This window comes from Panulirus ornatus, chromosome 7, assembly GCF_036320965.1.
Source record: "Panulirus ornatus isolate Po-2019 chromosome 7, ASM3632096v1, whole genome shotgun sequence".
In the NCBI taxonomy this organism is placed as follows: Eukaryota; Metazoa; Arthropoda; class Malacostraca; order Decapoda; family Palinuridae; genus Panulirus; species Panulirus ornatus.
In genome coordinates, this window is record NC_092230.1 from 4,600,931 (window position 1) to 4,625,664 (window position 24,734).

The 24,734-nt window shown below is 37.6% G+C and overlaps 1 protein-coding gene across 8 annotated transcripts in view; it reads right to left on the reverse strand.

Annotated features, from left to right (window-relative positions):
• Positions 1 to 1,725: 1,725 nt before the first annotated feature.
• The window catches only part of Marf (Mitochondrial assembly regulatory factor), a 56,283-nt gene continuing 33,274 nt past the window's right edge, over positions 1,726 to 24,734 (reverse strand). For 5 of the 8 annotated variants that reach the window (XM_071663184.1, XM_071663181.1, XM_071663183.1 and 2 more), the window contains 9 exons: positions 23,850 to 24,003; positions 21,140 to 21,278; positions 18,421 to 18,598; positions 16,360 to 16,567; positions 14,726 to 14,847; positions 8,943 to 9,044; positions 6,983 to 7,132; positions 5,858 to 6,054; positions 1,726 to 4,350 (listed from right to left, as the gene is read on the reverse strand). In XM_071663184.1, coding sequence (XP_071519285.1) covers positions 4,146 to 4,350; positions 5,858 to 6,054; positions 6,983 to 7,132; positions 8,943 to 9,044; positions 14,726 to 14,847; positions 16,360 to 16,567; positions 18,421 to 18,598; positions 21,140 to 21,278; positions 23,850 to 24,003 — 1,455 coding nt within the window. In that variant the 3' untranslated portion in view covers positions 1,726 to 4,145. The remainder of the gene's footprint in view (positions 4,351 to 5,857; positions 6,055 to 6,982; positions 7,133 to 8,942; positions 9,045 to 14,725; positions 14,848 to 16,359; positions 16,568 to 18,420; positions 18,599 to 21,139; positions 21,279 to 23,849; positions 24,004 to 24,734) is intronic. The other 3 variants (XM_071663188.1, XM_071663186.1, XM_071663187.1) reach the window with 1 other exon arrangement.

Here is a 24,734-nt window from a genome sequence, read left to right on the forward strand (position 1 = left end):
AAATATTTGACCCTGGAACATACCTCAACTTATGTAAGTCTGTGAATATGTGGTTCACTTAAGAGTTGTTTTGCTTGAAGCAGTACCTTCTGGAAAAACATCTAATACTCCGAGTGGAAAATCTGTATCTATAAATATATATTCATTTATTTATTATACTTGATCGCCATTTCCAGCATCAGCGAGGTAATGCCAGGAAACAGACAAAGAATGGTCCATCCACTCATAAACACATACATATATACATGAATGCCCATATACATAAATATACATATCAACATATATATACATACACATTCATTCATACTTCCTTGCCTTCATCCATTCCCGGCACCACCCTGCCCCATAGGAAACAGCATCGCCAACCTCTGCATCAGCAAGGTAGGGCCAAGAAAAGAAAAAATAAGGAAACTTTTGTTTGCACTCAGTCTCTAGCAGTCCTGTGTAATGCACCAAAACCACACACAGGCACCCCTTACTTTGTACAATGAGCCGAAAACCCACAGCAACCAACTCTGGGGCACAATGAAGAAGATCCACAATTCCCATACCAATCTAGAACAAACATACAAACATACTCATGAAACATAACACAAAAATCAGCCACAAAGTAAGCAGGAAAGTAATAAAAGACCTTCACAAAATTTACAAAGAACCAACAGCTCACCCACCTTGACAGATGCATCAGAGTTAAAACCTTAAAGATCTCTCTAGCAACAGGTCCTGACAAAATTTAAACTTCCAGACAACACAATCTGGCCCAATCTGGTTACACAGCAAAATTTCCAACACCTGGAAGCTTACCAAATAGTAAAAGTCCTAAAACAACACAACTCTCCCTTCTCCTACTGGACTATAATACTTCTCTTTCAAACTCAACCTTTAAAAAAATAATCCAGAACAGATTCAACCAAACCTTCCACTCTCACCACAACATTGCTTCACACTCAACCATTCTATTATCAAACTGCACACAGACCTCACACAACATATCCTAGATGGTTTCAAACAACCAATACTCCCGTCCATCCCAAAACACTCACACAAAAGACTTCATGTAATCCTCCATAACAATGAAAAACTGTGGTTGGCCAATTCAAAAGCAGGCTGCCAAGCCAGAGTCACTTCCAGTAGGCACTAAAATGGAGTTCCCAGGGAGCAGTTTTTTCTCAAACCCCTTTCAATCTCTTCCTACATGACCTCCCATTACCTCTAGTGGAGCACAGTATGAAGGTCCTTTCCATAACTATATGATACAGCACTAGTAGCAGATCTGAGGCTCAGCCATCTGTTCTTGACACTACCTCACTAACATGGGATATGGCGAATATGTATGAATATATATATATATATATATATTTATTCATCATTATACTTAATTGCCGTTTCCAGAGTCCATGAGCTAGTGCCAGAAAACAGAAGAATGACCGATCCACTCATATACACATATTGGAAAGGATCACAATTTTGCGCGTGATCAAGATATTCCTATGAGTCCACGGGGAAAATGAAACACGAAAAGTTCCCAAGTGCACTTTCGTGTAATAATCACATCATCAGGGGAGACACAAGAGAGGAATATAACAGTCAGTTGATATACATCGAAGAGACGAAGCTAGGATGTCATTTGGATGCCATGTTTACCAAATGGCGTCCTAGCTTCGTCTCTTCGATGTATATCAACTGACTGTTATATTCCTCTCTTGTGTCTCCCCTGATGATGTGATTATTACACGAAAGTGCACTTGGGAACTTTTCGTGTTTCATTTTCCCTGTGGACTCATAGGAATATACAATATATACATTAATGCCAATACACACGCATATACATATGCACATATAAATACACATACACAGACATATATACACATGTACATATTCATACTTGCTTGCCTTTATCCAATTCCTGGCACTACCCTGCCCAACAAGAAACACCATCTGAGTGTTTAATAAATGAACCATCAAGCAGAACTTTTAAACATCTGCATGTATATCATATGTACTTATACCAGGAACAGATAATATATGATGGGACTGATGCTAAAACTACATCATGAGACCGTGCACAATTCACTGGGATTTGCCGAAATATTTTCTGCCAGCCACACACAACAAATCCTTCATTATATATTCAGATCCAGGTACATAATGTTTACTTTACAACTTTATAGCATATCAAGCAAGTTGTTGTTAGTGAAGGTGACAGAAGGTGACCTTCCTTACTAAATCCCTTTCCCTACCTCCCAAAGATATTTCCCTCAATTGTGTTCTTCAATTAGAGTTTTCAAGAATGTATTTCTGAAAACATCTTTTCCTCATAAAATGTACTAATCAAAGTGATTTCAGTATGAGATGGATATGTTATATTACATTCAAAATACAAGCAATTCAAGTTCAGCCATTACTTTATCTACATAATGATAAAGAATGCAACTAAGCAGTATCTTGTAAGTTAAACAGACCACTCCAGTTGTGGGAAAACGCTTTTCATATTGCAATCTATGACCGAATACAATGAACTCATAAAAAAAAGGGAAATTTATGTTTACTCTTCAGGGACTCAAGCCATACTTTTACAGCCATCCTCATTGAAATTCATATCAGAAGGTGCACCTTATCAGTATAAAGAGATTCCTTATGTCACATGATGGCAAAATTAGTACTAGAAAAAATCCTAGTATGTCAGTTAGCCATGTACCACAATGGGACTGTAAGGCCAACGTTGTTGGGATGCCTTTCCCTTCCATCATTTTTGAAGGTTCTTTATTGTTATGCAGAAATGCCTCATGTCACAAGCAACTACAATTACACCAAGGTGAGAATCCTAGTATCAGTTACCCATATAACATGATGGAGAAAGGAACGAACTTAGAAGATGCTCCCAGTGTGTCTCAAACAAATTAGTGACAGCCTTTCTGGGCACTAAGGACAGTGCCAATGATTAGGTGGATGTTGAATTGTCAGCACTAGGAGAAGTCCTACAGCATATTAGTTTTACATTGGTGGCAGCAGATAAGAGAGAGTAAGGGAAGTGTTGACAAATGTCACCAAACCAGTGATAAGCCAAGTACACATAGCACACCAAAATGAAACGTCTTCTTCAGCAAAAATTATAATTATTCTAATACTTTTCTTTTTTATCTTTTCTTGATATTCAAATTTTCTGATAAAACTTGTCCTGGAAACTCAACTAAATTCTATTGATTCTGTCCTTTGGAGGTTAATGGGACTCATCAAACCCTATAAACAACAACAATTTCAGACTTCAGAGCTTTTTTCTCTACATGTCTCAGCACCAGATAATCTTTCCTCCGTTCAGCCTGAAACTCACACTACAATATAGTATATGAGACATCATTTTGCATTGCTGAACAAGTCAAATCTCTATCAAATTATTATCTTCTACAATGATAATAATTATAATGTGCAGTATCATAGGTATATGAGAAGTCTAAAAATTCTTTGCAAGGAGATACTCATTAAAAAGCAGACTTAATCAGGGCAGGGCTTCTGTGACTTCGTTCTTATATCAATATAGCATCTCAAAACTTAAGTTAAAATGATCTGAATTTCCCATATATTACAATATTCTCTTGAAGTTTTAATCCTTCAATCCTCCTTAAAAGATACACTAGTAGTATGTATTCTGATCTATAAACCACTAAACAGGACACCCACCCAGAGATAAATTATCAAGAGTCATCTGTGTCATCCGTTTTCTTCTATCTTACAAAATTCAGGTATTGGCAACTTTCTTTACCCACAGAACATGTACTATACATATCAAGCACAGCACCTATCTCATAATAACTTATTTCTTAAATGTTACTTTTAACTACAAACATACAACAGTAGCATTCAAAGATTCATTTCCTGACTCCAAAATGATTCAGGCACTTACTCAAGAGATCATGTATAACTTACATTTTCTCACTAAGGCCAAGGTCGCAAAACCATAATCTCATGCTACCTTTGGGAAATGAAGCCTTGAAGACAGTTAAGGTAATATGTAAAATGGACCCAACTTATATATCCCCTGAAGATAAAGATAACTATAAAAAGTTAGTGAATTAATCATGGCAAGTTTACAAAATTAGATAACATTATTACAATTCCTGCTAATGGTTCATAATTCATATAATATTTTACTCATCTGAAGATAAGTATGTCTGCTGGAATATATCCAATTCATTGACTAGATAATGAGCTTTATTGCGTAGCTTCTTCGCTGTTGATGTGGTATCTTCTAACTGCTGAACCTCCCGTTCTAGAGAACGTACATCTCGCTGCATCTCACTGGTACTCTCATCAACCAAACGGCAAAGACGAGCAAATGTGCCACTGAGCTCCCTGAAAAAAGAAGCATATCAAATTTAACTGATGTCCCATCTTTAACATGTGTATCCATCTACGTCTCTGATGCCCCTTCCCTCTGGGAACTCCCATCAAGGGGTTGACCACAGCAAAAGGATCTCCACTTATCCCAGTCCTTACATGCCTCCCTCATATACATTATTTCATGCATCCTTCCACTGTTGTCTACCTAGAGTAATCCCCCACTCTATTTCCCTATGTCACATGTGGTCTTCCTCTCATACCAACCCCTTTAATTGTAAAATCATACACTCTCCTTGTAAACTCCCCATCTCGCATTCTTTCCACATGCCTACACCACCTCAAAGTACTACGTTTCACCCACTCTACCACTTCATAACTCATTCACTTTGCATTCCCTGCTACATCCCATCTATCATACACCTCATTTCTTAGCAGATGTGGTCAGAATGTGGGCAGCACAGTTTTCTTTTTTGAGTTGGAGACCCTAGTCATGCACAAAAGTCCACATCAAGACTAGGCCTTACATGAAATACAGAAAGGATTATGAAATGAAAAAATAAACAAAAGTGAAAGCATTACAAACTTTAGAGGATGTGAAAAACCTATCTCTTAAAAAGAGCCAGGTCATGCTTAATGGGAAAGACATGGCAGGGTAGAAAGTTTCAAAGCTTTGAGGTGCACGGAAAGAAACTTATCAAAATGGCCCATCCCTGAGTTACCAACAGTCACACATGAATCATGTAATGCAACAGTTCTCTAAGCAATACTTGGTCTATTTAGTGGTGGGGGCACACAAGCAGCCAGCTCTTGGGAGAAAAACCAAAGTAATACCCACAAAAGAGGGAAAATGAACCAACATCGCAGCATAGGGCAAGTGGGTCAAATAAGTTAGCCATGGAGAGTTTATTAGTTAGATCACTTTTGACTCAACTCTGTTAAGAGAGGATGCAAAGTTAAAACTGTGCCAGATGTTAGAGCAGTACTCCATATAAGGCCAGATCAATCCTTTGTATAAATGGAGAAACTTCAAAAGAAAAGAAATTTTGACATCTAAACAGTACTTCCAGTTTCTCAGAGGCAGGGTAAGCTATCTCTATAATGTGGGGTTTCCAAGACAGAGCGGATGTTCCAGTAATATCATGTATTTTCACTCAGTCAAGAGTTGAAAGGATAGGTAGACTTTAGTGCTAGAGGTATCTCAAAAGAATATATCAAATAAAGTATCTAAGATTGGACACAATGCAAGCAATTCAGGTATGGTGGTAACGTGAAAGGAACTTTAAGCTTTACTTGTACGATTAATGTGCACAATGAAAAAGTAGGACAAACTTATATGAGTACAGATTACGCTTCACTTTAAGACAATGCATGTGGGGCTGACTATATGTATAACTGAACTGAAGGACTCTACATACCTAATCTACTCCATGGAATTGAAAACAGACTTCCTGGACACAGATATGAGATGCAGAATAAATAAATGATAAGCTCAACATCTGCAACTAAAACTACTACTTACTGCTGAACCTGGTGAGAGCAGTTGTGAGAAGTAAGATCCACAATTAGTCGTAACTTGCGTGTAGCATGATCAACATACTGCTTCTTGAACACACGTTCTTTTGCTTTGTTAGTCCATGTGAGACGCTCATAAGCATAAAGGACACCATATACACCTCCAGTCAGCACAATCAAGCGCCAACCAACTGTTTTGAACATCTGTACATGGGTAAAAATGGAACGTACATATCAATATCTACAAATTAAGATTGGATATGTACATAAATGTTTATATTTGCTTGTATACTTTTAATATATTTGCGTGTGTGGACGTGTATGTATATACATGTGTATGGGGGTGGGTTGGGCCATTTCTTTTGTCTGTTTCCTTGCACTACCTCGCAAACGTGGGAGAAAAAAAAAAAAAAAAACTTAATATCTTATAATGAAACTGCAGTTGAAATAGCTAAAATGGATTTTTTGCTGGAAGGATCTTGAATAGACAGTTATATGAATCTAGGATGTACTGAATATAGTTGGAGGGTGTGTTTTTAAGCACTCAGTTGGAATAAATACATGGAGTTTCATTACCTATAGAAACATTGCTAATAGCCTAATCCATTTCCATATAGCTTTTAACTTAAGCAGATATCAACTACTTCACTTAAAAATCACCATCATCATATGAAGAATTCTATAAAAACTTTTCAAAGAATTACTGCAGGTTCTATAAAACTTAACTAAGTTGCAATACATCTGGTTAGGAATTTGTATTTACCATCCATTCTTAAATGCCTTAAATGTCTGAATGCTGCTCTGTCACATAGATAGGAATAAATAAAAATACATCATTTCAAACAAAAAACATTTAAATGCACATCTAAAAATTCATGACAATGAGACAAAAGGTGGGCAGCTTAAGAGCTCTGCAAAGTCTACTTAAATAAGGTGAACAAAAAGACATGTGTCAGGAGACTGAATAGAAGGGGGCAAAAAAGAAGCATCACTCAAGAGGTATGATATCAAATGCAACTAAAATCATAAATCATGAACACTGGGAATGATAATAAAACATATAGAAAGCTAATATATTATTTCTAACACAGAGGGGAAAAGTCTTCAGCCAACAATATTCTATAAGACTTACCAAGCCTAATGCAAGGGCCAAGCCCATGGTGCCTTGAGAACCTATGCTGGCAACAGCAAAGCGACTGATAATAGACCAGTCATCCTGAGGTAAGCCAAACTGAGGTTCATTGCTTGGTGTAAGTGGAGTCATTGGAACACTCCGTGGAATCTGCAAAATATATGTGATGACACACTCATACACTATAAGCAATGCAAATGCTTTTGAACTGTAAATAAAAATCTGAGAGAGAATGTGATTAAGAGCAAGGTTATTAGGCTTAGCATGGTAGTAGAAGTTAGTTGGGATTGCAAGTTTGAATGGAGAAAAATATCTGGGCGAGGACTTAACAGCAAATGGAACCATGGAAGTGGCAGTGAGTCATAGGGTGGGGGAGGGGGCAAAAGTTCTGGAAGTGATGAGGAATGTGTGGAAAGAGAGAACATTAACTCAGAAAGCAAAAATAGATATGTTTGAAGTAATAGTAGTTCCAACAATATCATATGGTTGAGAGGCATGGGCTATAGATAGGGTTGCATGAAGGAGGGTGGATGTGTTGGAAATGAAATGTTTGAGGACGATATGTAGTGTGAGGTAGTTTGCTCGAGTAAGTAATAAAAGGGTAAGAGAGATGTGAGGTCATGAAAAGAGTATGGTTGAGGGAGCAGAAGAGGGTGTGTTGAAATGGTTTGGACATATGGAGAGAATGAATAAGCAAAGGTTGACAATGACAAAGAGGATATATGTGTCAGAGGTGGAGGGAACAAAGAGAAGCAGGAGACCAAATTGGAGGTGGAAGGATGGAGTGAAAAAGATTTTGAACGATCGGAGCCTGAACATGCAGAAGGGTGAGAGGCATGCAAGGAATAATGAGAATTGGAACAATGTGGTATACCAAGGTTGATGTGCTGTCAATGATTGGCTAAACCAGGGCATGTGAAACCTCTAAGGTAAAACATGGAAAGGTCTGTGGGGCCTGGATGTGGATAGGAAGCTGTGGTTTCAGTGCATTACACATGACAGCTAGAGACTGAGCGTGAACAAATGTGGCCTTTATGGTCTGTTTTCCAGGTGCTACCTTGTTGATGCACTAGGTGGTGATGCTGTTTCCTGTTGGGTGGGGTGGCACCAGGAATGAATGAAGAAGGCAAGCAAGTATGAATATGTACATGTGTATATAGATATATGAGATACCTGTAACATTTACATAAAAATATCATGCTCACAAATTTTGTGAAGCTTGGAAAGGTGAAAACTTCTTTCTGGAGTACTATGAGGCATTCCCTTAAACAATTCAACACTGAAAACATATAATGAGACTGACAGAGTCTTACTTGTAAATATACTATACACTTCAAGCAACAAGTCTTCTCTACTATGCCAGGGATGTTTATGAACAAATAAGACAAATGAACCAACTCAAGAACAAACTACTACAGTTGAACATGGTGCTCCCAGTGGGATGGGGCTAACTATTTGCAAACTGCTTGTGACATGTAATGGTCTGAAAGCTTATTACTGAGGAGGAACCCGCTCTTTTATGTTGTCTGACTTATGGTTTCATGGGGCTTGCATCGACTACCATAAAGACAATGCACACTCAAGTGTCTCTTAAGTCTGTTGTCAATTACAGAAAAAAAAAATCCTGTTAAAATTCAACAGTTATTACATTACCAGTTTCTGGGGACCAAAATAAACAGTCACTGTTTTCACTACTTTCACAGTCATACCAGTATTAGAGTTCCTAAGTTGACACTTCCAGCAATCCTGCAGTCAGATAATCTGATAACAATTGAATGTAATGACCATTCAACTGTAATGACCAATATGCTTGAATAAATTTCTTCAATGAATATCTAACTCTAAAGATGCAAAATATATACTGTAATGTTTCATATATCAAGATAATATAATATCATACATTATTTTGATTTCTCAACAAATAAACAATGTTACAAACAATACACAATCTAAGCCTTACATTTTCCTTGTGCCTATGATTCACGATGCGGCTGCTTGCTTTTCCAAGTACTCGCTGAACCAGCGACACTAATCCCAAGGAAAACTTGAACTCTATGTCCTCCTATAATAAACAAACATACCCAATATAAGAAACTTACTGCCTAAATGGAAAGTGGATATAAAGCACACTTAAAATCCACTTAATCATACATGGACAAAACAAACAAGACAAAGATTAAATTAGAGGGATGTCCCATGGATTACTTGTGCAAAAATATTGTGAAGAAAATATCAAAAACACCTGTACTATGTTCCACAGTTGAAGGTGGAATTCTTCAAGTTACAAGCCACGTTAAGTTACAACTTACACATTCTTATATAGCCTGTTACAAGCCAAGTTACACATTCTTATAAATAGCCTAACTCATGCAAAATCCAAACATGGGTTATAGGTAATATTCCATTCAGATATCAAGAAATTGGGAAACTTTATAAAACTTCATGATTATCTGATTTAACTCTCAAATGCCAGGTGACTTCAAAAAAACTGCTCAAGACATGGACAAAAAAAAAATTAGATCTTTGTAATTTCTATTTTCCATTATAAACTTTAAAAATACACAAAAAAAAAGAGCTACCATAACACATGGCCATAGCATAGTGCTAAAGTTAAACCCTGGCAAGTACTGATGAAGCAGGGGCGTATATAAGGGAAATAGTGTCTATGGCAAGCACTGAAACTGTGCCCCTGGCTCGATTAAAAATGTACATACAGTGGATGTATATAAATTTTTTTTTTCTTCCTTTTTTTTTTTTTTGCCGCTGTCTCCCGCGTTTGCGAGGTAGCGCAAGGAAACTGACGAAAGAAATGGCCCAACCCACCCCCATACACATGTATATACATACATCCACACACGCAAATATACATACCTACACAGCTTTCCATGGTTTACCCCAGACGCTTCATATGCCCTGATTCAATCCACTGACAGCACATCAACCCCGGTATACCACATCGCTCCAATTCACTCTATTCCTTGCCCTCCTTTCACCCTCCTGCATGTTCAGGCCCCGATCACACAAAATCTTTTTCACTCCATCTTTCCACCTCCAATTTGGTCTCCTACTTCTCCTCGTTCCCTCCACCTCCGACACATATATCCTCTTGGTCAATCTTTCCTCACTCATTCTCTCCATGTGCCCAAACCATTTCAAAACACCCTCTTCTGCTCTCTCAACCACGCTCTTTTTATTTCCACACATCTCTCTTACCTTTACGTTACTTACTCAATCAAACCACCTCACACCACACATTGTCCTCAAACATCTCATTTCCAGCACATCCATCCTCCTGCGCACAACTCTATCCATAGCCCACACCGCGCAACCATACAAAATTGTTGGAACCACTATTCCTTCAAACATACCCATTTTTGCTTTCCGAGATAATGTTCTCGACTTCCACACATTCTTCAAGGCTCCCAGGATTTTCGCCTCCTCCCCCACCCTATGATCCACTTCCGCTTCCATGGCTCCATCCGCTGCCAGATCCACTCCCAGATATCTAAAACACTACTTCCTCCAGTTTTTCTCCATTCAAACTTACCCCCCAATTGACTTGACCCTCACCCCTACTGTACCTAATTACCTTGCTCTTATTCACATTTACTCTTAACTTTCTTCTTTCACACACTTTACCAAACTCAGTCACCAGCTTCTGCAGTTTCTCACATGAATCAGCCACCAGCGCTGTATCATCAGCGAACAACAACTGACTCACTTCCCAAGCTCTCTCATCTCCAACAGACTTCATACTTGCCCCTCTTTCCAAAACTCTTGCATTCACCTCCCTAACAACCCCATCCATAAACAAATTAAACAACCATGGAGACATCATACACCCCTGCCGCTAACCTACATTCACTGAGAACCAATCACTTTCCTCTCTTCCTACACATACACATGCCTTACATCCTCGATAAAAACTTTTCACTGCTTCTAACAACTTGCCTCCCACACCATATATTCTTAATACCTTCCACAGAGCATCTCTATCAACTCTATCATATGCCTTCTCCAGATCCATAAATGCTACATACAAATCCATTTGCTTTTCTAAGTATTTCTCACATACATTCTTCAAAGCAAACACCTGATCCACACATCCTCTACCACTTCTGAAACCACACTGCTCTTCCCCAATCTGATGCTCTGTATATGCATTCACCCTCTCAATCAATACCCTCCCATATAATTTACCAGGAATACTCAACAAACTTATACCTCTGTAATTTGAGCACTCACTCTTATCCCCTTTGCCTTTGTACAATGGCACTATGCACGCATTCCCCCAATCCTCAAGCACCTCACCATGAGTCATACATACATTAAATAACCTTACCAACCAGTCAATAATACAGTCACCCCCTTTTTTAATAAATTCCATTGCAATACCATCCAAAAATATATACAGTATAATCATAAACTGCTGAAGAGTTAGGTCAAACTTAATACAAACTCTTAAAGACTTAAAGACTTATTTGATCAAAACTGTAATGTTGAAGCGGTAATGCAACTGATAGTAGCAAAATATTACTATAGTTGAAAAGAAGGCAAGTTTCTTTTTCTATCTCACAAAACCAAACCATTAAACATGTCAATCGGGTAACACATATCAAAAAGCAAACCTGTTGAGTGGCGCCCCCCCTTCAAGTGATGCCTGAGGCACCTGCCCTACCTGCTATACACTAGATACACCACTGTGATGATAAAAGCAAGGAGGAAGTGGAAGACAAGTGGTGGGGGGTGAGACTTTGATACAAATTCAATATTGACTCATCACTATTTGTAAAATAAATACAAGATAACATAGAGGATATGTACGAAGAAGTGAGATAACACAACTTATAAGGCAGAGAGATTACCCTAATGATAGTGTTCAATTACTTTAGCAGTGGCAATGGAGGGGGATGAGACTTGTAACCCATATTCTCCCAATGACTAATCGGTAATTATAGTCACTAGTTACACATATTTACACATACTTTTACAAAAATTTGCATACAGTATATCAACACTTGTTTACATACATATCTATACCAGAATTATGCTAGATTGGTAGTCTCCAAGACCAAAAGACACCTAGCTTCTGCAAAACTAGCTCTCATATGATGACTCACAGTTCCTGATATGCAATTCATCATATGATGACCCAACACATTTAAGGGTTAAACTTTTAAAGTTATCACCAAGGTTATATTGCAGATTAATGTAATTCCCAATGATAGACAAAGAATGGACAAATGATGTATGGATGGTGTGACAGGTGAAGACAATAACCAACATAATCCTAACGTGTCTGTTAAGCTAAGCAGATGACTTACCTAGAAGGATGTTCCATTGAACATTTGTGTTACTTGCAGTGCCACACAACTGGAACAAAGTAGTTGGAAATGCTGTTTGCCATATCAACAACATATACAGTATGAGTATGAGTTCAAGTTGTGAACCAGATTAAGCCATTTCAAAGGGAGCATAACTCAGGCAAAATCAAAACCAGAAGTACGAGCTTTATGCTGATAATATTTTTAGATGATGGGAAACAACAGCTTTAAGTTTCACAAGTATCTAATTTTGACTTTCTAAGTTATGACCAAGATTTTGTTGCTTGTTAAAGTGCAGCTCCTATTAAAGGACAGATGGAAGGATAACACACATACAAAGAAAACAATATACCAAGTGATCCCTAAGTATCTGCAATGGTCATTCATGGACACTTGTCATGCCTTTACTGCATAATAATTATTGGGAGTTAAACATGGAAGGGTAATAAAGCACCTAAATTGAGTTCCAGGGTGAAATTCAATTTTTTCTCAAGTTATGAGCCTATTAAGCCTTTTCAAATGGGCATAACTCTGACAAAATTCACAAAAGAGTTTTGGGTCTTATGCCATCTAATTCTATGCATGATGGAACAGAGTTGTATAAAGCTTCATAGTATCTGATTTGAACTTATAATTCATGATCACATTTAATTTACAGGTTAAAGAGTGACTCCCAGAGATGGATAGATGGATGACAGACAGATGATGGAAGAGGCTGGTAAAGCAATCCCCACATGTGCTGTGGTGTTTCATGTATTATCTGCGAATCAACCAGTTATTGGAAGTGAAACAAGAATGGGTGGAAATATTGCTTGGAAAATATTAAAAACAACTGCATTTGCATTAAATTTCATTTCTAAAGGTCTTTTTCTTTTAATCTTATTAGCTAGGATATATTAGATGTTAAACTTTTCTAATGCTTTGGGGGCCTGGCTGTTATCCTCAAGATGAAGACATAGTGCAGTGGCATCTAGTGATGTTTCTGGTCATTCTGGCATCTAGTGATGTTTCTGGTCATTCTGTCTACCTGTATTTCTGATGCCCATTGCCATTTATAACTCCTCAAGGGGGTAGCCATGGCAAAAGTCTCCATAACTGCTGAACTACAGTGCCACTTCTTAGCCTTTAGCCTCAACCTTAACAGGCCAATGGTAGCGAAAACTCTGGCACAGTGTTTTCAGAAACTCCTACCTAATATTCCTACTAAACACTTCTACCCAAAGTGTCTACCTAATGTTCCTGCCTTATGTTCCAACCTACTACTTCTACCACATGTTTCTACCAAATTCTCATCACTACTACTTCTACCTAATGTTCTTGTCAAACGTTTCTACCTACTACTTCTATCTATTGTTTCTAGTATTTTGCCAAAAAGCAGGGATAGCACACAGTGCTCACTGCAGGAAAATCTAGGGTTATGAAGAACAAGTTGTGTGAGATAAGTGCTGTCAAGTTTTATGTGTGACAAGGAGAGATTGTATGACTGTGGACAGAATACCAGCATTCCACATGTCGGTGAGGTAGAAAGAAAATAAAACGCAACCTGGGTCAAAGGAATGCAACTTGACAACCACTGAAGTGTTGGCCCACTATGCACCCATCACTAACCCTCCCAATACCCATGCAAGTAGTGCTGGTAATATACCTCCCTGGTTGGTGGCTGCATAAAAACTACAATCTATCTTTTGGTTTTAGAAGTATTTGTTCATAAATGATCACTCTATTACATCATGTACACTATTTATCCATCTAAATCTCTGACACCAGTTCCCTTCTGGAACTTCCTCAAGGAGGTGGCTACAGCAATAGAGTCTTTAGAACTAATGAACTTCAGTGCCACTTCTAACTGTAATATTATATACATGGTGTTTCTGGTAGTTTAATACCTATTCTTTGCATATCTATGTTTGTAAATCATTCTCTAACCATAATAAATGGAATATAATTACACACCACCAGCAAGGTCAGTACAGTTATAATAATGCTCTTAAAAATATTGCATATAATATGGTGAAATTGTAAAGCACATTTCATTTGTTTTTTACAATATTTCAGGTATTTCAGTGTACAGTACTTACTCTTCATCTGATACACCAAATGACACAAAAATAAATTCTGCTGATTCTTTACAGTGGATATGATTGAAATCTTTTTGTGACAATATGCATTATCAAAATGCCAGTGTGTTACATGAGGTATAACTAATTCACACTGTACGTACAAGTTCTCTGTTACTCAATTCTTCTGATGATGGAAAACAGTTGTACAAAGTTATGACCAAAGTTAAATCGTAACTTAAAGTTGTGACTCAATGACAGAAAGACAGATGACGGAAAGGTGGACAGACAACGACAAAGACCACTGAAAAAGTGTTTGCTATGCTAGGCAGGTAACATAAAAAAATAAAAGGCATAACTACCTGAAAATCTGCACAGAGATTCTCACAATTGAGGCGGTACAGAATCTCAAAAGGTTCCCTTCGGGGTAACATTGTGGATGCCAACTCACGTCTCTCATTCCCAAGGAGAGCAAGCATTCGATCTGAAGGAGGAAACCCCAGAATAGTTAGATACTGAGTATAATTCATAGAGTAGAGGACTGAAAGAAATGTAAGAAAATAAAGTGCACAGGTGTGCAGTGAACATCAAATATGAATTACACACAAAAAAAATGTGGGTAATGACAGACTAACATTAGAATGTTAAGCACTTCACCATACTGATGTCACATCAAGCAATCATGTTCACCTCTGTTCCTATCTAAATTGGGTACAATAAGTACATGATGCCTTAGAGTTCGCTCATAAATATCCTCATCCACTAGCATACCTTGGGAAGTAGTCGTAAGATGTTTGGCACACACTCTTTATGCATCTAGGATCTTAGGACCACTTTTATGGTGCTGCTATAAATTCAAGGTTGCATTTCCTGTGGGAGCAAGGTTAGATATGCTGATATGAAGTAAAAAGGTCTTCATTGAAGGAGCCCTCTTTAGCAACTGCTGATGATAATACAGCCTTTCTGAATATAACTTCTCATTCATAAAGTTATACACTCTTCGCTTCACTGGAACTCCTCCCGCTAAAAAACTTCCAAGCATACCAACATAGATCCTTTATCAACACGTGAGCTCCCGGAGGTCTTCACTGACTGAGATTCTCCCTGGCTCTCACTACAATCCCGTTACAAATGTAGGGAGGGAAATCCTGCCTGTGCACACTCCCTGGACCTCCCTACAACTATCTACAGCTGCCATCAATCCAGCCTTGTAAATACAAAAAAATACAAGCTATTTGTTTTACTCTTTTATCTTCTAATCTTCCTTTCACTTCTACCCAAGAAAAAATAAATTAGTCATCAAAAATTTCCCATCAGCCACATGAACCATGCATGAATAATTCAGCCAGCCATTGTAATTATGTTGAACTGTTTCATAGGCACTGTATTTTTGGACTCTGCATGAACTACCCTACAATGACAATTTGAAACATATAACCACACAGACTGATATTTCATAGAATTTTCCCTTTTCTATAGACACCCTATCACTATTCCAAGTTCACACAAAACTTTGCAGGAAAACTTTTCAGCAATGCACTGCTACTCTTTTGCACTCTATCCAACAGCTTCAACCATTCATAACACCTATCATATAACTCCCTATAAACTATAAATATTTCCCAATCTTCTTAATGGTATTCCCAGTCTCAAATTTTTACTCTTATATTGATATCTTTTTTCACGTCCTTCACATTCAATTCTTTTTCTTAAAAGTATTCTTTCTGCCTAAACCTACGATGTCATATCTTACAACTAACTTAGTCTGGACACATTCTGTTTAATTTCCCTCTAATCAATTTGAAATTTGCAACAATCTCCCCTTTGAGCCTCTTTCACAAAAAATATCTCCCTACTCTAAAAAATATTGCCATTCTATCAAAATTTGCATTGTGAAGTGTGAAATATACTTCTCAGAAGATGCATAAAACCCTGTCTTATTAAAAAATTTCAAAAATAGGTACAGACGGTTTGATAATCCAATTAGAGAGCTTACTTGTCATTTCTGCCTGACTACTTTCAATGTTTAGTGCCAAGGCTGAAGAAAGTCTTGCTCGAAGGTTGGAACCCAATCCTGACTCCACGTGGGCATGAAGAGTCTTCTTATAGACATTCAGAACTAGTGGGTCAGGGTGAAATGGCTCATTGAACTCATCAACCAAGACTGATAAACGACGAATTTCTTCATTCAGGGCATTAGATACCTGTGTGATAAGTATTCATATATAAAAGAAGTACAAATACAATCCCTACTTATCTAAGAACTCATATAACTCAGTATTTCCAACAAGTTCAGCTTAAATGCCCTTCTGGTCACAATTACTTTAATCCATCACCACATAGAAGATAAGGATAGACAATATCCAGCAGTTCAGACTTGCCACGTAATGCTGTTATACTTCTTTTCTTTCATGTATGTTTGACATTTCCCGCATGAGCAAGGTAGCATCCAGAATAGATGAATGAGCCTTAGACGATAAAAGTTGCTCATTTGGCTCTTTCCTCTAATTTCTTGGTCCCTATCATGCAAAATATTGAGACAGTAGTGTAGAGGATGAATTGAATAAACTAAGCTTTGAGACTGTAATTGTAAAGAGTATACAGAATACTTAAAAGTTGTATAGTAGAAGAGAAAGTTTGAGAGATGGGGACCCATTTATTTCACTAACTTTGTGCTGCATATTTCTGAATATGTAGAGTATAAATTCATTCATTAGTAAGAACCTACTGAGGAGAACCATGTACAAAATTTCATGAGAAACACAGTACAAATAGGTAATTGCACACACACACATGCACAAAAAAGTAATACACACCAAATGTAATTCTACATTATGTGTGTCATGTTTTATTTGTGGCATATATAGCGCTACCTTGCACACATGAGGGGGGAGGGGGTTGTTATTCCATGTGTGGCGAGGTGGCAATGGCAATGAATAAAGGCAGACAGTATGAATTATGTACATGTGTATATATGTATATGTCTGTGTGTGTATATGTATGTATACATTGAGATGTATAGGTATGTATATATGTGTGTGTGGATGTGTATGTATATACATGTGTATGTGGGTGGGTTAGGCCATTCTTTTGTCTGTTTCCTTGCGCTACCTCGCTAACGCGGGAGACAGCGACAAAGCAAAATAATTATAAAATATAGGGCTAACAGATTCCCATCTTAGGACTTCAACAACAACAAAAATTCAGCCTTATTTCTTACAACCAAATGAATAACAAATATCTACAATTAGTACACTACCAAAGATAAGCATATGCTTCAACCAAAAGACTTGGGTGAGCCTCCAAAATGATCAATAGAATTATACTTCCCAACTATAGATGGACGACAGCACTAGAGACTGGGTCATTTGTTTTAAACTCATAGGGAAAAGGGACAAAACTTCCAAATGGCCACAGCTTATCTCCTTGAGAATGATGGCATGTGTAGAGAGGTGAAAGGGACCATCCATGAAAGAATGATGGCACCACTAAACTATCTACATGCCATCTCTCCACAGGGATGCTCCGTGATCAAATATTTAGCTAAAATACCAGAACATACACAACGTGTTAATATCCAACAATATTTTCTGTTAACACCAGTGAGTAAGAATGAATTCATAAATCAATATTAACATGGGATTATAATGATACAATTTATCATATTCAAGCAAGATTAATAGGGTAGCCATTCTCAAAAAGCATATCAAAATGTTCTTACACAGCTGAATATCCAAAAGAACTGGCAAGCAGAATTGTCAGGCAACAGATCTTTGGAATCCACATAAACTGAGGGGCAATTTTTGTTCAAACTTTACAGAATTCATTATTTCTCAAGAAAAAACATTCTGGACTTCCACTGTTGACATGGCACTACTCTGATAAGGAATACAGAGGATTAATTCTTTAAAGCCCTGTTTGCCAACAAAACATACAAAAGCTAAATGCCAATACACTCAAACTTCAGCAATATAGCCTGTGACATACAATTTCTAATGTTTTAAGCATTAAAACTAATAAATATCAACAGAATTTTTAACTGGTCTTTTACACTTACTCTCCTTTCAACATCCTCAACAATAGAGCATATTTTTTCTTTCATCTGTGTTGTGACATCATGGAGTTCCTTTTCTGTGTGGTCCAGTCGAGACCAAAGTGCTTGCCTTTCCTGCATCTTCTGCTCCCGCTCCTGCCAGGCTTTCTCCATCAATTTCCCAACATTCTGTCCAATCTCCCTGTTCCAAACAAAAATAATCAGTTTATCAAATACAGCAAATAGTTGGAGGTATAAAAAACTTTTCTCTTCCAATGGCAACTTTACTTCATCCCACCACTTACCACCCTTTCTAATCTGCCTATGTCCCATCTTGCACATGCCAAATGCAACTCTCACTTCCTTAAGTATCTCCCATTCCTCACTCAACCTCCTTGCTTCATTTACTCACACACACCACTCCCTTCTCACTGATATTGTTCCGTCTCTTTCAAAAACCTCTAAAAATCTTCATCCTTGCCTCCACAACACAATGATCAAACATCCTACAAGCAGTCACTCTCAGTACATCTATATCCAACACTCTTTCTTTTACATGCCGATCAATTAATATGTGATCAGTGACCATCTATCCTATTCACACTCGCACACTCGTGCATGTCTATCTTTTTAAACCAGGTACTCCCAGTCACCAGTCCATTTCAGCACACAGCTCTACAAGCAGTTCACCATTTTCATTCATAATACTAAATACCCCATGCACCCACTTATTCCCTCAACAGCAACATTACTCACCTTTGCATTCTAATCACCCATTGTTGACACCCAGTCTCTTACATCAAAACTGCTGACACACCCACTCAGCTACTCCCAAAACACTTGCCTCTCCTGATCTTTCTTCTCATGGCCAAGTGCATAAGCACTAACAATCAACCATCTCTTCCAGTTCACTTTCATTTTAACCTACATCAGTCTAGAACTTACTTCCTTACACTCCTTCAAACACTCCTACAGCTGCTTTAGGAGTAGTGCTACGCCTCCCTTAGCCCTTGTCCTCTAAGTAACCCCTGACTATACTCTTAGATATTTCTAAACCATTCTTCCCCTTTACCCTTGAGCTGTTTCACTTAGAGCCATAACATCCAGGTTTCTTTCCTCAAACATACTTCCTATCTTTCCTCTCTTCTCATCTAGGTAATGTTTACACATGCATACATCCCAGCCTGAGCCACTGAGGATGATAAGCACTCCATGCTTGGCTCCTCCTTCTGTTCCGTCTTTTAGAAACTGAAATACAAGGGGATGGTTTTCAACCTCCTGCTCCCACCCCCTTCAGTTCCTTTTATGACATGCATGGAAAAGTGGCATAATTCTTTCACCCCTACCCCAGCAATAATCTATAATCATATACATTTAATCCTAAGAACATCTGTGTACCAGTGGGTCAAATGGGGTAGTTTAAGGTTTTACTTTAGTTCAGGCGACCACATTCCCCTAAGTCTAGATACAAGATGCAGCATAATTTTGGGGGCCATTTTTCTAGAAAGAAGCATGGCTTATATGGCAGGAGATAGAGAAAAAAAATTTACCAAATAACAATCACATACAGTATAAAAAGTAATATAGGGCTTATAAGGAATGAGCAAGGAGCTTTCCCTATTCCCAACTCATTCATGCAGGTATGTCTTGGACTCACGTAAAAAATTAAAAATATATTGAACAAGTATACATCATGCAAAAATCACAATTTGAAAATATACAAAGCAAATTCTGATTGTCTGAGACTGTTGCCTAATTGCACAGAAAAAGAATCTAGGAAGCTCCAAACACTAGCCTAGTTGCTGGCCAATATTGGCAATTTAATTGAACTTGTGGATCTGTAAAACAGTCACAAAGTATCCTCACATTGTGCATACCAGGTATACTCACCATTTTAGCAGAGACTGTCTGATTTATGGAAATGTGCAGGTAGCTAATATGAAAACAGCACTTGCCTGTATACCTGTTCCTTGATTTATGGAAGGATTCTGTCCCAAAAAATTCTTTCCTTTTAAATTGAATTTCCATTAAGAGAACTAAACTTTCCCAATGACTACTATCATACACTGTGCATTCCTCCTAATAATTTCCCTAACATAAAACATGCTATAATCACACTTTTTTTTTTTTTTTTTTTACTTTTCTGATAAAAAACTAAATGAAAACTACGATATTTTAATAATAAAAGGAATGAGAAAATCTTTCTCATGAAAAACTCTGCTGATTGGCATGTGAAATAGTAATATAGTGAGGTGCTGATGAATGTAAATCACACAGAGGGTGAAGAAGGGTTGAACACTCCTGTATCATTCTGTACTACATTACATAACAATACTTTATGCAAAATTAATCTTAATAAAGAAGCTGTTGCTGCTGCAGTCTGTCCTTACAACTTGAAAATTTCTACTTTCCGTCAATATAACACGAGTTTTTACAAAGGTGCAATCAATTAATCAGTCAGATTCTTTGGTAAATTATCTTCTACCAGGTAACACCAAAGACGAAAGCATCTACACACTACCTCTTTCCATCTCTTCAACATCTAAGTTCAACCATTCATTCTTGGATCCATGTAATGTTTTACTGTATCCCTCTTATCTTCCTCCTTTCTTAATAACCTTTAAAAACTTTACATCAATCATGATTTACATATATCATCACCTCTGACATAACACTGCAGAATAATCATCTTGTGTTTCAGAGATCTATGCCGCATTTTGAAGAAAACTTAAAAGTTCTTTACCCAGCAATAGTTTTTCCACGTTGTGTGTGTTGCTCAAATTTGGTGATTACTGCAGTTTTAGAAATGCATTCTTCAAATTTACGTTCAAAGTCTTGGAATTCAAAATAACGACTTGTAAATCCTTCTGGAAACTCGGAAGCTGAAAGAATCCAAATATACAGTTAGTGATTACACCAGCTTAAACTTACATATAAATACATAGTCATCAAAAAAGCTGAGAGTAAATGTGAATAAGAGCAAGGTTATTAAGTTCAATAGGATTGAAGGACAAGTAAATTGGGAGGTAAGTATGAATGGAGAGAAACTGGAGGAAGTGAAGTGTTTTAGATATCTGGGAGTGGATTTAGCAGCGGATGGAACCATGGAAGCAGAAGTGAGTCACAAGGTGGGGGAGGGGGCAAAGGTTTTGGGAGCATTGAAGAATGTGTAAAAGGCAAGAACGCTATCTTGGAGAGCCAAAATGGGTATGTTTGAAGGAATAGTGGTTCCAACAATGTAATATCGTTATATGGTTGCAAAGCATTGTGCAGAGGAGGGTGTATATGTTGGAAATGAGATGTTTGAGGACAGTATGTGGTGTGAGGTGGTTTGATTGAGTAAGAAATGAAAGGGTAAGAGAGATGTGTAGTAATAAAAAGAAGGTGGTTGAGAGAGCAGAAGAGGGTGTATTGTAATGATTTGGTCACATGGAGAGAATGAGTGAGGAAAGGTTGACAAAGAGGATAAATGTGTTAGAGGTGGAGGGAACGAGGAGAAAGGAGAGACCAAATTGGAGGTGGAAGGATAGAGTGAAGAAGATTTTGAGTGATTGGGGCCTGAACATACAGGAGGGTGAAAGGCGTGCAAGGAATAGAGTGAATTGGAACGATGTGGTATACCAAGGTTGATGTGCTGTCAATGGATTGAACCAGGGCATGTGAAGTGTCTGGGGTAAACCATGGAAAGTTTTGTGGGGCCTGGATGTGGAAAGTTAGCTGTGGTTTCAGTGCATTATACATGACAGCTAGAGAGTGAGCGTGAACGAATGCGGCCTTAGTTGTCTTTTCCATGTGTGGCAGGGTGGTGACCGGAATGGATGAGGGCAGTAAGTATTAATATGTACATGTGTATATATGTATATGTATGAATACACTGAAATGTATAGGTATGTATATGTGCATACATGGGCATGTGTGTATATACATGTGTATGTGGGCAGGTTGGGCCATTCTCTCATCTGTTTCCTTGCGCTACATCGCTAACGCGGGAGACAGTGACAAACTATAACATATAAAATATGAATAAACAAAAAATTAGTCTTTGAAAGCTTTCTTTAAAAGGAGTTCATTCTATTTTGTGTGACTTCTGTGGGTCACAAAATTGAGCTAAACTGCATACTGGTACAGGATAGTGTTATAGGACATTAGGAAGAGCATGTTAAAAATTCTATAACCCAGGTGAAATCAACAGCATGCCACTTACAACTGCAGAGTCTAGTGTTAACTTGCAAGATACCTGTGATCAGTTCAGTTAATTTCAAAGAAACACTGAATGTGAGAAAAATGGGGTGAGGTTGGCTCTAACAACTGTAAAAAGAGTGCAGCCACACAAGAAATGAGAAAGAAAAGGTTTTCCCTGCCAAAACAAAGTACACTCATGCCAAAAATAACCACATACTGACAGGTTTACTCATAATAAAGAGGAAAATAGCTGCACTTTAAATTTCCATGTGCACTGATAAAGACCTTAATGCAATCTACAGAAACAGTGATATGAAAGAAGCTACAGAGCTGAGTTTTGAAGAATAAGAAACTGTTTCTCACTCAAGCTCTGACCCATAACTTTGTCACAATCTCTAAGATCCCTCATACCTTCAAGTGACGAACATGCTCTTCATTCCTCCCTAACTACCTATTCAGCAATTGCAACCTACAATTCAGTCCAGTAACTTCTACACTGCAACATCATCATCTCATGAACAGGAGCATAAGCACTAATCATCACCCATCCCTCGCCATCCACTTTCACTTTTACCGACAACAATGCAGTGTTCACTCCATCAAACTATTTCAAACACTTCCACAATTCCTGCTTGAGCAGTAGTGCTACTCCTCCCTTGGCTCTTGTCCTCTCACCAACCCCAGACTTAACTCCCAAGACATTTCCAAAACATTCTTCCCCTTTACCCTTGAACTTTGTTTCACTCAGAGCCAAAATGTTAAGGTTTTTTCCCTCATACTACCTATCTCTCCTTTCTTATTGCTTTGTTTATATCCACACATTTTGAAACCCCAGCCTATGCCCTCAAGGAGGATAAGTACTCCCTGCTTGGCTCCTTCTTCTGTTCCATCCTTTACAAACTGAAATACAAGAAGGGGAGGGTTTCCAGTAACCTGCTCCTGCCTCCTTTATTTGCCTTTTAAGTAACAATGGTTTTCATTTTTTTTTTGTACACTTCTTACTGAATCAGAATAAGTTCATTTCTTTTTTGCACAGTTGAAAAAAGTTACTAATGGGTCTTCTAAGCACACTGAGGAAGAACTAACAAGACAGTTTTACTCACATCATGGATTTTGCAAAGACATGTGATAAAGTGAGTAGGAAAGCTTTCCTAAATCTAATCTAGAGTTTTCTATTAAAATCTACACAATTCATGATGTTATCTTCCCACTTAACTAAGTCATGGACATATTACCCAGTATGTCTGTAAAATGCACAATGTGATGCTTACTATTGTTTGGACGACCCTTAGCTTCATTGAGACGTTGCTGAAGAGCTTCTTTGGCAGATACAAAAAAAACACGTTGCTCTGCTTGTGGACCCTGAACAACTTTCAGTTCATCCACCAAAAAAGATAAAGTGCGCTCCAAGTGCTGTTTTTGCACCTAAAAATTCAAATGTCTTGTTATTAATTTTATCCTAAAATCTTAATTATCTACACAAATTATATATCAATAATCCTCTCAAAAAGATTTCTATGCTTAGGTTAATTTGCAATAATAGCATTAAATAAGTCTAAATGACAAACATATTCAGCATAAAAAAGTTGCAACAGTTTCTCTTAAAATACAAAATATTCATCTATTCTAATACTGTAGTGTTCAGTGCCAAGCTCCATAAGGTACCAATTCCCATATGTGAAAGAAATTAACTAATCTACGATTCTTGGTGCCCGAGTTCATGCTCTACAAGCATTTACATATAAGCTAACACATGAAATTCTTTTTTACAAAAGGCAGAGGTGTCCCATTTAATCAATTACTAATAATGTGCAAAATAGCATAATGAGTTAATTACCAAACAGTTGGTTTTCATCCATACACTCACAAAATTTTTACCTCCTTACTTCTGAATGAGTAACCCCTTCCAAGTACTTATATCTACTTACTGGCCATCTTTTTCATAAAGCTGTCATGCTAGAAATGTAAATCTTGAAGGATGAAAATCCTTTTCTCAATGAGTTGATTTCCCTTAAGCATTAAATATATTTCTTGAAAATAAACAGGCTAGGATCATGTCCAGCCTCCTATTAAGGGGATTATTAAATTCATGAAATACCATTCATAATGTCTTTTCTCTACCTATCTTGAAAAATTTATTAAACCATTTGCACTTA